Source organism: Clarias gariepinus, chromosome 20 (assembly GCF_024256425.1).
Source record: "Clarias gariepinus isolate MV-2021 ecotype Netherlands chromosome 20, CGAR_prim_01v2, whole genome shotgun sequence".
In the NCBI taxonomy this organism is placed as follows: Eukaryota; Metazoa; Chordata; class Actinopteri; order Siluriformes; family Clariidae; genus Clarias; species Clarias gariepinus.
Window position 1 is genome coordinate 18,986,348 of NC_071119.1, and position 16,065 is coordinate 19,002,412.

Below are 16,065 nucleotides of genomic sequence, written 5' to 3' on the forward strand. Positions count from 1 at the left end.
TAGTTATCTTTCATGTAGGTGGCACAATGGTGAAGTGGTTATTGTACCTTAGATATTCCCCCATTGTGACCTTATACATACTGTATAGAAGAGTAGAAGGCAGGATTAAAAGAGTGTTGTGTGTGTGCGTGGAGTTTGCATTTTCTCCCCACGTTTGGTGGGTTTCTTCTGGGTACTCCAGTTTCCTCAGCAGAGCTGATCAACAAGCTTTTTGGCTGTTGGCATTCAGTTAGTTGTACTACCGCCACTTGTAGGTTTCATTTTCAGTCATCTTCCCAGTCTTTTAAAGCTGACGTTCCAGTCCAGTCTTACTTAAAAAACATTCAATGCGCCCTTCCCTGATCAGTGACTCCCCATTCCAAAAGACTTTTAACATTGTCTTCTACTTTTCCCAGTTCTTCGACTCTCTACACATCACACTCTTTACTGTCGTGTTTTAAGCTGGATGAAGGGGGTCTTCTTATATGAGGTCACATTTTTGCATAATAGGTGTCCTTTAAAGCTCTGAAAAGTTCTCTGTCTTGTTAGACTTTTCCTTGATATAAAATCTGCGGGTTCTCACAAAGCATTAGCACTGGAGACAGCTTCTCCAAAGCAATGGTTTGTTAAGTAACTAAAAAGTTTTTCTCTGTTTTGGCTTAGATGATTTAAAAAAAATAAAATGATAAAAATATAATATAAAATTCATGGTAAAAGTCAGCGCATTGTTGCTCAATCACTCATTCATCTTCTATTCAGGGTTGCGGGGGCCTGGAGCCTACCCCAGAGAACTTAGGGCGCGAGGCGGGATACTCCCTGGACAGGGTTCCAATCCATCGCAGGGCACACACATACACACACTCGCACACTACGGGAAATTTGGGAATGCCATTTAACCTAACCTGCATATCTTTGAAATGTGGGAGGAAACCGGAGTACCCGGAGGAAACCCATCAAGCACGGGGAGAACATGCAAACTCCATGCACACAGAGACGGGAATCGTCGAGAACCACTGCACCACCGTGCCGCCTCACATTGTCGCTTTCCTTTTTTTTTTATAAAGTTAATGATGATACTTTTGGGATTTCAAGAATAAAATTTAACTCCTTATATCAACTGTATACTTCTATTGGACTAACATATTTTTTATGACCAGAAACCAGATTTTAAGCACTTTGTGCAGATCTAATTTAAACAGAATACCCCGTTCGAGTCCAAAGTGTTCTTCATAAAATACGGGAGCACATTTTGTTTCGATGTGAATATAAGTAATTGGATCACACCATGTACAGACATGTCTCACAAATCTAATATAGTCTCATAAGACAGAAAATGAACTTAAAAAAAAAATCCTTAAAAAGGGGGGAAAAAGGTTTGGCCACATTTTTGTATCTTCATAGAAAAGGTTTGATTTTTCAGGCCACTGTATAAATACATTTTCCTTGAGGGTATAGATCATGTAGCATGTATTGTGTGTGTGTGCGCATGTTGGAATAGGTATCACTGGACCAGTATCATACAGAAGATGAGATCTACCAGCTCTCACTACAGAGAGAACCTCGAGGCTCCAAACCAGCTGTGAGTTACGGACACACCAGCTGCTCTGCTGGCATTTCAACCATTTCTCATCCCCACTGTTAATGACTCATATGTTAACGTATGGTTGTTTTGTGATTGGCTGCTCAGAACTCAAACCCCACCCCCAACCTAACCGCTAAGCGGCCGTCGATGGTTGATGAGTGGGCGGCGTCGGTGAAGCCTAAAGCTGATCCTGCCATCATCACCAAACACATCGAGAAGATGGTTGAAGTATGAACATGTTATTGTATTATTACTTTTGTTGATGCTGTTTTGCAGCAATGAATTGTCAACTTGAATACATCTGTTGTACAGTGAAATTAAATATATCCCATTTATATAAGATGACTAAAAGAATGTCTTTGTTTGTTTAACTTTAATGAACCAGCAGGATTTGTAGATCTTTGTAGAACTATTGATATATATTGCCCCTTCCTGATTTGTTTCAATAATCAAACTAATCAAAAGATGAATTAAATTAAATGATTATTTCATTTGTTAAGGGGGGGGGGGGGTATGGGGGGAAACCTGTCTAAACCTTCCTAGCCTCATGTGAAAAAAAATTTGTCCCCAACACTAATAACTTGGCGGAAACAATCGCCTTTGGGATTCTTTCAAAACCCTGTGGAGGAATTTTGGTCCACTCTTCTATCCAGAATTGTTTTAATTCAGCCACGTTGAAGGGATTTTTGAGGCATGAACAGCCTTTTTTAATGTCATCTCAATCAGATTTAAGTCGGGACTTCAACGCAGCCACTTACTTGGTCCTTTACTCGGGTTATCCTTGTATACGATTACGATTTGTTTAATGATCTCAATCAAAAGAGGCAAATACTTTTTTACAGCAATGAAGGGTTTGTTTACAAAAACAGATTAGGACCATTCTTTAAAAAAAGTAAACAGATTGCTGTGTATAATTTCTTATACACATGCCACATTCAAAATCCTAAATCAAATTAGTTATTTTTTACTTGATTAAGACAACCCCAAACCAATTTGATTGATATTTCCTGGAGTATGTAATACAAAACCTGTTTTGATAAAAGATAAAGCCTAAAAAAAATTGGTTCAAATGCAGTTTAAATTTTTATTTGTAAGTTACATTATTATGTACGCACCAGTGTTGTATTTAATATTTTTATTTTTATTTTTTTGTCAAATAAAATCGTACTAAAGCTAATTATTATCTTACTCTAAACCATTGGCTATTTACGCTTACAGTGAAATAATCTGTCTTGTTTCCACGGTTATAGTCTGTCTTCACGAATTTCGACACAGACGGAGACGGCTACATTTCCCGTGAGGAGTTTGAGAGCATCAGGAATAATTTCCCGTATCTCAGCAAGTTTGGAGAGCTTGATACAAACCAGTAAGTGTGCAAACACTGACCTTTACACTCAAGTGCTGACCTTTCTGGCTACTTTCACATTCAAGAACCATTACCACTCTTGGCTTATTATATCAGCGGACGAGACCAAACACATGATTTATTTTGTTTGACAATTAGCGTTGATTCGATTCATGCGAAAATAGATTAAATCATCTCCGTATCCAAGCAAATTCAGGAGGACTCAAAATAAAAGGCACCCCATAGTGTCCAGGCAGCAATAAACAGCACGGTTATCTGGTTTGAATAAATGCAGTGTTCTAATGCCTGACATCTAAAGTGCTGTGGAAATGTCAGCATGGAATTTCACACAAATGGCACATTGTTTCTTTTTTTCTTTATCTTTTTCCTTCTTTCTTTATCGCACATGCTGCATTTTTGTTTTGTGATTTCCACTGCCAGCAAACAGTCCTAGTACAGCTTATACAATTAATTATACCACTTCATACATTCCTTAAACATGAAATGATGTATATCTTATTCTAATCTTTTTCTAATGCGATGACATCATTTCCGATCTTCATGTGACCTATTGTATCAAATCAGGAAATTAAGTCGCATTTTGGATATGTTCGATTTTATAATATTTTCCTGGTGTAAGAAACTGCATTTTGATGCCAAATTTATTACTGTATCAATTTATTACTGTATAAATCGATTCCTGAGATATGGCCAGAGCAGAATTTTATGAGGATTTCCTCAGACAAAAAAAAAAAATGCTGAAATCTTATTTTTAGAATATTCAAATGAGGATTCTGTGGCACCGTAAAAAACAGGAACCATGAGCCTTATTTTGACCTCAGGATTTCCATGCTACTACAGTACATGCTATCACATGTCACAAATGTGACACGTGATAGCATGTACTCCCACAAACGTGGATGTTTAAGAGTCACTAGTGTACATTACTATACCTCCAGTATTCGTGATGCCTGACATTATTAAAAGTTTCTGTTTAATACTTTTTTTTTGTTTGTTTTTTTGTTTCACTACTTTTCAATTTTTTTGACAGTTTTTGCAGTTTAACTATTTTCTCCTTCATCACCCGGCTTCTCTTGTACAATATGTTAAATCAGCACATGTCTGTCTGTCTGTCTCTGTCTCTATTAATCTCAGGGACGGGAAGATCAGCAGGGAGGAGATGATAGACTACTTTATGAAGGCCAGTTCACTGCTGAACTGTAAGATGGGCTTCATACACACGTTCGCAGAGACCACTTACGTTAAGCCCACCTTCTGCGAGCACTGTGCCGGATTTGTGAGTATCTACCACACTATTGGGTGATAAACTGAGACGGATAAACTGATTGAAAGATATGTACATCAGCAGATGCAGACAAATTCCTGGCACTCATTAAGACACCAGGGAAAAAAATTAACCTTACACACACATATATTCAAATTCTCACAAAAAGTGTGAGTATTTCACTAACAGTGAGCACATTTATTTGTAGTCTTAATTGGAGAAAGGTATAAACATTTATAAACTGAAGAATATAAATAAGCATTAATGCAAATGAAAATTAATAAGAAATTGATGGTTCAAGATCTTTTAACAACTAACTTATTAGACATTAGAACCTCAGTGCTGAGTTTAAATTTTTTTTATTGTAAGCAGCCCCACCATATAATTAGATAGATAGATAGATAGATAGATAGATAGATAGATAGATAGATAGAGTACTTTATTAATTCACAAGAGAAATTTTTATGGTAGAGAAGCCAGTTTATGGTTTATACATCATACAAGCAACAAATTGAAGTATAAATAAAATCAAAATAAAATAAAATCAAAACAACAAAAAAAAACACAAATATTATACACTGGTTACAATAGTGCAGTCAGGTGGGAATCTGAAAACCTGTACATTAAGGTGCATTAACGAGGTAAAAAGAAAATACTGTTTTTATGTACAGTATATCTACATGACAATTTTATATTTACAGTATATAAAATAAAAAATATATATATAACGTGTATATACAGGTGGGAACCTAAGTAACTGTACATAAGGTGCACCAGCAGGTTGAAATATTAATAATTATCGTATCACAATCTATAATGCTTTTTCATATATCTAAGCTTCAAATGTCACTCAGTGCAACTCATTTTAATTATTCCACTAATTTCGGCTTATTTCAAACAAGGTTGTCAATAATTTTGGAGATTTTTGCCTGTATTGTTTATTTTGTGTAAGAACTGCTCGTGTACTACAGTAGATAGTGTATTTTATAATGAAATCAGTCCCAGAATTATAAGGATTTTTCTTTTTCTATCTTTTTTTTTTTAATGTTTTTTTTTTCTTTTTTCTTATTTTACACCCTGTATTTGACAGAGCTCCAAATACAGAACCCAAACTCCTCCACACATTCTGCCATTCAGCTGCTCATTCTACTCTCTGTGTGTTGGTGTGTGTGTGTGTCTGCGTCTGTGTACTGTACTGTATGTGTGTGTATGCACAGGTCAGTGTGTACAGACTAAACTAATTGGCTTGAATTCATCATTTTTCCCTAATTTCTTTTGCACACTTTTTAATGTGTTTTGTACATTTCCTTCATGAGAGATGTACAAGCAGTCCTATCTATATATATGTTTCGTGAGAGTTGTATTTGTGATGCTTTGTACTGCACCACCCTGAACAGTGTTTTTTTTTTTTTTTTTTTTTTTTGCCTGATCAAAAGCCGAGCATTAGGGTGGGCGTGCTTGTTCGAGGCGTCCATTTGTGTACATGCACTGCATGTGTGTTCTGGACCCTCTGATCTTCCCTCATGAGCATGTCTGTGGTCAACCCTTTCATGTATTGTTTTCCTGCTGTGATGAGATCGCACCTCTTTATCCTGACTCCCCCCTACTTTTCCATTACCGGTCTGTCTGTTGCTTTCCTGCTTTTCTTTCCATTGATCCATCACATTTTTCTTCCTGTCTGATGCAAAAAGGAAAAATATTTGACCATATATCTATTTTTTCGTTCTAGATATGGGGCTTTTATAAACAAGGATACAAGTGCAAAGGTAAGAACAGACACAGTACATCATGGAAATGAGTAGCTGCTTAGCAGGGAAGGTTTTTTAGAGGAACTGTCACGCCCTAAATTACAGTATATAAGGCCTAGCTCTGTGTGTGCGGACAATGCCATTCTTTGAAAGCAATGAAGTTTGGGAAAAGTATAAAGCATTATAATTTTTCATAACAGTTGAAGGATTTTAGCTATTTACATTTAGGCTAATCGCTACTGTTAGCCTGACTGGTGTATTTTGCCGGATCTGTTGTCACCTGGTTAAAGCATACAATCGAGTCAATCAATGATGGTTTGTCCTTTTGCGGTTGTTGCCACCTGTTGCCTGACTAACGTTACACTACCAGTCAAAAGTTTGGACACACCATCTATCTCTACGGTCGTTTCATATTTCTGAAAAACAATGCTAAAGTGGTCCAAAATAAACAGATCTCCAGTATTGTTTGAAATTGTAGTTAATAAATCACTTAACAAAAAAGACTGAATGAGAAGGTGTGTCCAAACTTTGGACTGGTACTATATGTTGTACAGTTAATACTGTACTGTTCTTAATTCTTTGTTCTTAAAATAGTTTTATTCATTCGTAAACTAACACGTTTTGAGCAATGCCTCTTAGAAATATAAGTCAATTTGTTTTTAATAAAGGTTAGCGAATCCTGGAAGGTGCTTTTTTTTGTTGTGGAAGAGGATGCTCATGAGGGTATACTCGCATCCATATCAAATCGTTCTCCTTGCAAAGCTGCCTCATCTTCAATATGAAGCTTAAGATTTATTTGGCAGAAAGATTTAATTGAGGTGGGAGTGTGGGCTCAGACGGCTAAGGCTCTAGGTTGTTGATTGTGGAAGATTTAATTGGCGGTGACATAGCAATCATCCCCAAAATAACTAAAAATGAAAGTAAATGTGCGGAAAGTAAAAAAGTAAATTTACTTTCCGGAAAAGTGCGGAAAAAAATAAAAGTAAATCCATTTGTATAATGGATTTTGTTATATTTTCTGTCACTGCAAAATCAGGCCAAAATGAGTGTTATTATCTCTCATTGTCTCCAGCTTGTTCGACCATCAATCGTTAATATCTCTATCGACAGTGTTTTCTTTTCGGCCAAATGACTGGCATTTATAATTGTGTTCCAAGTATGCCTTTTGACGATTGTTGTCTGCATGATGCATATATGTCACCAATGTAGGAATAAGAATGATTTTTTTTTTCGACTTTGTCAGTGGAAACAGCTATAGACACACATTCTGCAGGGATGGGCCATTGGGGCCTTTGGCTAGTTAGATTTATATTCTTGTTGGAACATGGAAATGTTAACATATTTTCCAGGAACACCTTATTAACAAGCGTTTAGCGTTCTTGAAAAATAAACATGTTCATTCATTCTTTTCTATGTTACCTTTAGTCTGTGGTGTTTGTTTGGGAATGTCAAACTCCGTGTTACTTGAATGTTCATTAGTTAACCTGGCAGCATAGAAAGCGACGATACTGTACCTAGCATTAAGGTATCTTTGCTAGCCACATTATCGTGTTTTAATATACTATTTATTTGACTGTGTTTTGATAAGTGAGTGTGTTATCTCGCTCTCGCTAATTATGAAGATATCTTTTAAAAGATCAGTTACCCAGCCATGGTTTACATCCTTGCTTAAAGCATTAGATGAATAGCTACGAACACTTGCTAGGTATCATTAATTACTTGAGAAAGTTTAGAGCCAGATTAGCTACATAGTTATAAAGCTTAAAACTTTAGAAAGCTACATTAAATTGCCAGATATAAATAATGTTTACTTAGAATTCAGCTTTGTATGTATTGTCCTGTTTTCACCAATTGAAAAATCTACATCAAAATTAGCTAAATAGCTATTTTTTGTATTTTTCACTAAGATTAAACACTTTGATAGCTTGCTAGATAGCCTGCATTTACTTAATAAGTGACAGAATTTATTTACTTTGAGTACATGAAAAAAAACCCTAACCAGATTAGCTATCATTTAGCAATAAATAACTAGCATCAGCAACATAACATTAGCTAACATAATTAACTTGTATAAGATAAGGAAGATAATTAACATAACCATAAACATAAAATGAACATAACCAGATTAGCTAAAATTAGCTATAGGTAACTAACATTAGCTACCCAATTAGCTTTAGCTACATAACAAATATTAGCTAACATAATTTCCCTAAAAAAGTGAGAGAATTAACAAAATCATAAACATAATATAAAATAATATAAACATAACTAGATTAGCTATCATTATCTATGATTTAACTAGCATTAGCTACATAACTAGCATTAGCTAATATAATTTTCTTGTATAAGATAAGGGAGACAATTACCATAACCATCAACATAAAATGAACATAACCAGATTAGCTATCATTAGCTATAATTAACTAGCATTAGCTACCCAATTAGCATTAGCTACATACCAAGTATAGCGAACATAATTTACCTGAAAAAGTGAGAGAATTAACAAAATCATAAACATAACATAACATAACCAGATTAACTAGCATTAGCTATGATTAACTAGCATTAGCTATGATTAACTAGCATCAGCTACATAAGTAGCATTAGCTACATAACTAGCATTAGCTACATAACAAGTATTAGATATGATTTACTTAAAGTTAAGATAAGTGAGAGAATTAACATAAGCATAAACATATAATAAACATAATCAGCTTTTTTTTTTATTATAAGCGATTAGCGGTTATGAGCTATGATTAACTAGCATTAGCTAGATAACAAGCAATAGCGTACATATTTTACGACAACTAGTAATGGGAAGTTTGGATAATTTTAATGACTCGGTTCTTTAAATCTTGTTTATCAAAATGATTTTTTTTTTCAGTTATTTAGTTAAATGTTACATTTTTAATAAACAGACCCGCTACACGTAGTTCAGTAATGAAAATATTACAATGCAGCTACAGACATATGATAAACAGAATGAGCAGCTCACCTCTTATATATTTTAGCTCGAATCGTTTGTTTTTTTTTGTCACTTGGCCTCCGTAGACACTGTGCAGTGCATTACACAGAAAACAGAAATGAGCGGTTCTTCTCATGAGTCTTCTGGCCCGAGCCGTTCATCTTATGAATCTATTGCACTGCATAGCGCCTATGGGAGTCACATGACAAAAGAACGATTCGGACGAGAATTCTCACAGGTAACTGCTCATTTCTATTTCCTGTACGTAACCTACGGAGGTTTTGCGATGCCTTGCGCATGCGCGCCCAGGGGCAAATGAACAAATCACTCTCCAAAACTACTCGCTCTTCTGAGTCACGTTAAAGATTCCTTCAAAAAGAATGAATCGTTCATGACTGACACATCACTATTGACAACAGTCAGACATAAGAGAAGTATCTTACTCTCATTACTTGAACTTTATCAAAGTATATCAGCTTGATCATTTGCATTACAAATTACAAATTTAAAAGTTTAAAAATCACTGTTTTTATGTTGTAGCTTATTAAATTTACTTGCATAAACTATCCATCTCTCTCTCTCTCTCTCTCTCTCTCTATATATATATATATATATATATATATATATATATATATATATATATATATATCCATATATTGCTCACTTATGAAAACAAGAAATAACACGCATTAATTCTATATATATTCTTCCTATCTCAATTATGTTGCCTAGGGCGCTAATCTCTACTCATCTGTCATGCTCCCACACCTACGATTTTCCATTCTGTTTTCATTTCTCTCTGTTTCTGTACAGTTATATCAAGCTGTCCCTCAATCTCCAGGCTCACGCTGGTGTCCATCACTTTAGGTGTTTGTGTGGGTCAGTGTGTGTGTGTGAAAAAAGCCTATTCGTTTCCCTGTTCCTGTTTGACTTTTGATGCTCATTAGCCTCTCCATTGTTCCCATGTTCCTCTTTTCCTCATCTTCATGAATCCATCAGTTCTCTTGCTCCCTATGAACTACCCACACAATGAATTTTTCTCTGCGAATCTTTTATTGCATCTCCTCCTTCTGTATTCCTTTTTATCCCCACCCTCCTGACTGACACCATCCTTTGTTGTTTCTTTCACCTTTTTCCCCCAGTGTGTGGTGTGAACTGTCATAAGGCATGTCGCTCACGGCTGGCGGTGGAATGTCGCAAGCGGGCGAAGAGCATCAGTCACGAGCCACCGCCCGCCCTTCAGGCTCGCTCTTACAGCTTTCCACCTCCATCTAACTCGCACTCTAATCTCCAGAGTTCAGGTATGTGTGTCAGTATTCCTCAAGACGACTGATTTATACTTACTGAAAACTACGCCCATGTGCACGCAAGATGTGTGGTGCTAGATCAATACAATTAGTGGAGGTTGTATAGTGCCATATGATCGCTCCGTCCGTGAATATCATAGGATACTTGTCTAAAAATAGTGTCAATTAGTATTAACACAACCATTTATCTTATTATAAGTAGTGTTTAAAATTTAGTAATCGTTCTAAAACAACTGTTGAAAGTATCACCTGATATGATGTTATCATGATACCCAGGGGCTCGTTCAGTTTGTATCGTGATTCTGTAAGCATCATGATTTTTAGAAATCTTCCGATTCTACTTTTTCAGATTTTGTTACAATTCTAAACAAATTAAAAACAAATAATTTACCGCCAATGTCTGAATAGTTTAGGGTGCCCCACCTGTAGGATTATAGAGGAACTGCACCTCAGATGCAAACATTTAAACAAACAAACAGAGATTATTTTGGAGTGAGTTTGGTGATGTATGAACTGCCAAACAAAAGAATAACAGTATATACCTGAGTTGAATTTTCCCCCCATCTCTAAAGTACAGGGAGGGTTTTTTGATTTAAGACAGTAAACATTTATGAAAAGAAATTGAGCTTGGCATGCTAACATCAGAGCGAGTAATATGAAAATCGTTAGAGAATAAATTCCCAGATTTTCTGATTTATGTTAACAACTAAAATAGGAAAAAATGGAAAGAAAAAGTCAAACAAAAATAAAAACAAGAAAAGTGTATTTATGTATAGAATTTTTATCTACTCATTGATATGTAAATTAATGAATAAACATGAATTAGAAAGCTTTTTACCTTCAAATGTTTGTGCGATGCCTCTGTCAACAAGTTTTTGTATGAAATTACCGGCAGTACAATACAATGAGTTTTATGTAACTGAGATTCGAACACATTGTTAAAGGAATTCATCACATAATTGTAAATAGCCCCAATAAAATAAAAAAAAGAGAAAAGGACACACTCTTAGGCTGCCTTCACGCTTGTTTCGTGGAACGACGGAATACGAATGCCCTTTCTTATGAATTTTTTGCATAAAAAATGTTAATTTTGCAAGACATTTGCAACAGCACACGAAGCATTTTCGGACTAAGTTGCGCGTACATCCCCGAGCCGTTCAAAGTATGTTTACCAATTTTACAATTTTTTTTTTTTCATAAGAGTCAACCCATGATACCAATGTTGCCTTCGTCATACGTTTAAAACCTATGTAATTTTAAAAAGCTTGTATGTTTTAAATTTAAAATCCGAAATAAATTTCGATGTTCCGCTGTATTCACGTTATAACTATTCTCACTTATTTGCGTTCTCCAATAATACAGGTGGCAGTATGCAACCTTGTTGTTTTGCAGGCCCCCCAATAAACACAAAGAAGAAGAGAGAAAAAAGGGACGTTAACCATCACACCATTCCTAATATTATCGAAATTCGAGAAAAAAAAAAAAATTCAAGAGGTTGCTTGCGCATAAGCAGAGAATGAGATGACCGCAAGCTTATTTGTGAGGACACAGACTTGTTGGTGATGCTGCGTTCTAAACAGCGTCCCCCATCCATGTTTGTGTAAGGTCGGCTTTCACATTGGATTCGAACTGTACCCAAGTTCAAGACAATTAGAACATTTCAAGGTGCTTTTAAAGTAATCTGTGACTGAACATGAACAACTTTGTGGTCAAGCGTGCCATGCCACGCCCTGTAGCGTGAAAGCACCCTAGGAGGTTCACACTGTTGGGTGTGATTTGCAAGGGAAATAGTCTCCACATTGGGCAGTAATAATAAGGCTGTTTACACACACACACACACACACACACACACACATACACACACCTCTCTATAAAAGCTGTCAAGACAGCGGTGAGTCAGCACAGTTAATTGCTTCCTCGTCCTTGTATGAGGCTTGGGTCTGTGTGTCTATAAATTGGCTCGAGAAAGTTCTGTCTCCTCCAAGTGACAGCGAGCTTCGTCTAGCACGTCGCACGATCATCTTTCTATTTCCGGCTGCCTCTCATCAGACTAGCATTATGTCAAATTAGAGTTTTGGCCCAACATGCAGGAAAACTGAAAAGAAGAAGAAGAAGAAAAAAAAACAGCCCTAGGGTTATAGAAAAAAATAAGTTTTTCCTGTCTGTAATTTGTCTTTAGTGATTGCAGAGGAGGATGCAGAGGCGCTAAGGGAGGCCGTGTTTGATGTCCAGCTATAATCCAGGTACATCAGAGATTTACACATCAACTCCTTAGAGGGTGATATTTTTTTTATAATTATCATATAATAATTTATCATAATTATTTTTGGCTTTTAGGTTCCTGGCAGAAGATTACCACTGGGGAAAAACAAACAAGGAAGAGCCTTCCTCTTACCATCTTGGCTCAAGTCAAATCCAATTCATACAGAGAAAAAGAAAAATACCTGTAGGACATGACTATGAAAAACGCTTCTGTTACCACCACTGGTCTGTTAGTAGCCTGAATCGGACGTTGTCATGCGATCTTATTGCTCAGAGAAGATCACAGCTCCAGGACTAAAAGATGTCAGCATGCTTCCATCTTGTGGACGAGAGCTGCAAGTGCAGAGCAGATAGAGCACTTGTCTCTCGTCCGTTTTTCTCCTCCTTCCAGTGTCATTTTAAACGTGATATTTTTATATATATATATATTATGGATTTATCAATAGCGTAACCTTTTAGTGATTAGCGAGTCTAAGAAGAGAGCGGAACCTTTTATTAAAATATTAAATCTTTAAATATAAATAGAAATAGTTATACGTAACACTTTCTATGAAGGTTATATTTACAGTATAATGAGCAGGAAGACCTTTCATAATGTGTTGTATTAAATTTATAAGGCATCATCCCTAGCATAATGAATATTAATAAAGGGGTGTTCGAGTCAAACCGGGACTTTACATTATGCAGAGTAACAGAACAGAGTAAAAACACCGGATATTTTATGATAATATATTGTATAATACTTTTTTACACCAGAGCCATGATTTGGACTCCCTGCTTCACATCTGAAACGCTGGCCTCCCAGGAACTCCTTTAATGGCCCCTTCCTTTTATGGTTTGATCACCAAAGGTTTTTATTTTTTTCGTTTGTTCGTTTGATTGTTTTTTTAGGGACAATGCACAACTTCATACGGCTCACCGCACCACATGCCTATTTACAGCAACTCCAAGCCACTTTTCACACGTCTGTACCATTTAAGGAGTTCCTGGGAGGCCAGCGTTTCAGTCTGATCATACTATAAAAACTTTCAATTCAAGCACTAGTGAAACTTTAGAATTGTAAAAAAAAAAAAAGTGTGTTAGTGAGGCAGAAATAAAGGAAGTTTTTACTCTCATAACTGTGTTTTATTATTCCGTTCTGTTATCAGAAGTCCCGGATTGACCTGAACGTCCCTTGTTCCTTATAGCTATCATTTTATAACACTAATCCAAAAAAAAAAAAGAAAGAAACTGATCACTACCATATAATGCATCATGATAACTGTTTGGATTTTAATTTTTTTATTTTTTATTTTGTTAATCAGGTAATTGTATTTGAACATGAACTCTGGGACAGCAATTTTTAAATGCATTCCAAAGACTTTGATTATAAAAAGGCTAGTTAAACATCTTTTATATTAACGATTACATCATTATCTACAGCATACCACCTTATGAAAGCATTATGCTTTAAAATTTTTTTTTTTATAAATGTTATGGCCGTGAATACAGAGGAGAAGTGTGGGTAACGTTCTATGAAGCCCATAGTCATTATACTTATCATTCTTTATAAACATTTCAGTAATGCATTATAAGCCTGTAATAATATACTGCAATCAATAATTCCTTGATAATGTAATCATGTTAATACTACGCTAAGTGTACCCATTTATTATAATGCCATGCAGTGTACTGATAACTTTCATAACTCGCCCGTATGTAGGAAAGTCTCTCAAAGGTTCATTAGGTGCTAGGAGTGTGTGTGTGTGTAACTAATGAGAAATTACTAGGTTTCTTAGTACATTTAAAGAAATATAATAAATATTTTTTAGCTATGGAATTATTAATCGTCGCAAATTAACCATATGTTTAGACGGAGCTAAAATGATTGATTAAATCTCAATCTTATTTAAATCACATAGCGATGTTTGAAGCTATGCAATGTATGCTAGAGGCAACATTTTGATTTTCCATTTCGAAAAAAAGGTTTCTCATTTTTTTTACATTCATAACTTTTCTAATCCTGTTTATTTTTATAATTGTTTAAAAAATGTTTGCTTTATGTATTAATTTTAAAGTTTGTTCAATACACCTGGCTTTATAATACCTGTTTGCACTTACCCGACAACATGATTATAATTTATCAAGCAATTACATATTAGACTTTGCTTACAAGCGATCATTACGTTCAAGTCAAACCGGGACTTTTGATTGGAAGGAACTCTATATAATTCTCTGCACTAGCATTTCACTAGTGCTTTGACACCATTAAGGTAGGAAAAAAACTCAGAATGTCATCGCTGATTGGACTTCTTGCTTTACACCTAAAACACTGGCCTCCCAGGAACTCCTTTGGTTTAGAGCGAGATCAGGACCGTACGAGGGATGTGGTGATAACTCTCAGCTGAGTTCTTGTAATGTTTTAAGGATCAGGCGTTCAACTCCATGAATGTTCACGGGAACATCTGCAGTGTGAACAACCTCAACCCCAAATCAAATGTCTTACTGAAGCTAAAAGTCCCGGTTTCACTCGAACGCCCCTTGCTTGTATAAAGAATTCTAAGCACATTTCTAATGTCATATAGACCTTATAGAAATGTTCTAATTTCATATAGACCTTATAGAAAGTGTTACTGAACAGATGCATTCCTTTGCCCTAAAGGTGCTGAGATACTTGGAACGCAATGTTAAGCCAGCTTGTGTTTTCCTTGTGAGTCATTCGCTATTGACTGCAGTGTATTTCGTGCTTCCTGAATAACGTTCAGCTTGTGAAAAAAAAAAAGTGCACTGTACATACTTTGTCCATTTTTTTGGGGGGGGAATGACTGTCGTAGCCCAAGTGGATATTTAACTGAATATTTTTTTAGGTTTATTTTGAAATAAATGGATTTTTATACGTGTTTAAGTCATAAGAAAAAAACTTAATTCTCAGAAAACTTCCAATAACAGAACTATGAATGTAGACAATTTAGTTGATATTGTCCTGAAAAATTAAGAAGAAAAAAAAAGTCATATTTAAATATCTGAAGGTTAATGTTTACTTGCTATCGTATTCCGAGTGCACTGCCGATATGCGAAGTATGTTTAAAGTCTTATTTGGGTGTTTATTTTTTTAGCATGCACTATGAACTTTTTTTTATACTACTTTAAATGTATATTGTATCTAAAAAGCAAAGTAGAGTGAACTTGCTGTCTAATGTTCTGATGTTGTGCTCAGTGCCACGTGTTATCCTGATAATTTATGATCCTATTATTCAGCAAGTCTAGTCGGATGTTTTACAGTCTCTCAATAGACAAGACTTCCATATAAAAAAATGAAGTATAAGGTTATTAAAGTCTGCCTGCTGCCCATCATGCCTTTTCTCTTGTTCATTGTTCTCACTGGCTTCGACACAGGTAAAATAAAACCTGCACGTCCACGTACAAGAAGTTGTCGGTTAATTATTCAAACCTCCAAATCACATTTTTTCATATTATAGGGTTTTAACAGAATCTCTTCCCCTTTGTGATTTACATCAAACTGACATTAATTATACAGTATATTATGCCCCTATAACAGCATGCCATTTTAAATTAAGCAGATAAAATTTCTTTAGCTGAGACTGGGAATACA

The 16,065-nt window shown here is 35.5% G+C and overlaps 1 protein-coding gene across 1 annotated transcript in view; it reads left to right on the forward strand.

Annotated features, from left to right (window-relative positions):
- Positions 1 to 15,806, forward strand: part of LOC128508378 (RAS guanyl-releasing protein 2-like) — a 54,229-nt gene extending 38,423 nt beyond the window's left edge. Inside the window, exons 10-17 of the mRNA XM_053479681.1 lie at positions 1,478 to 1,558; positions 1,667 to 1,789; positions 2,812 to 2,927; positions 4,062 to 4,203; positions 5,921 to 5,957; positions 10,047 to 10,205; positions 12,391 to 12,454; positions 12,549 to 15,806. Coding sequence (XP_053335656.1) covers positions 1,478 to 1,558; positions 1,667 to 1,789; positions 2,812 to 2,927; positions 4,062 to 4,203; positions 5,921 to 5,957; positions 10,047 to 10,205; positions 12,391 to 12,449 — 717 coding nt within the window. The 3' untranslated portion in view covers positions 12,450 to 12,454; positions 12,549 to 15,806. The remainder of the gene's footprint in view (positions 1 to 1,477; positions 1,559 to 1,666; positions 1,790 to 2,811; positions 2,928 to 4,061; positions 4,204 to 5,920; positions 5,958 to 10,046; positions 10,206 to 12,390; positions 12,455 to 12,548) is intronic.
- Positions 15,807 to 16,065: the final 259 nt, after the last annotated feature.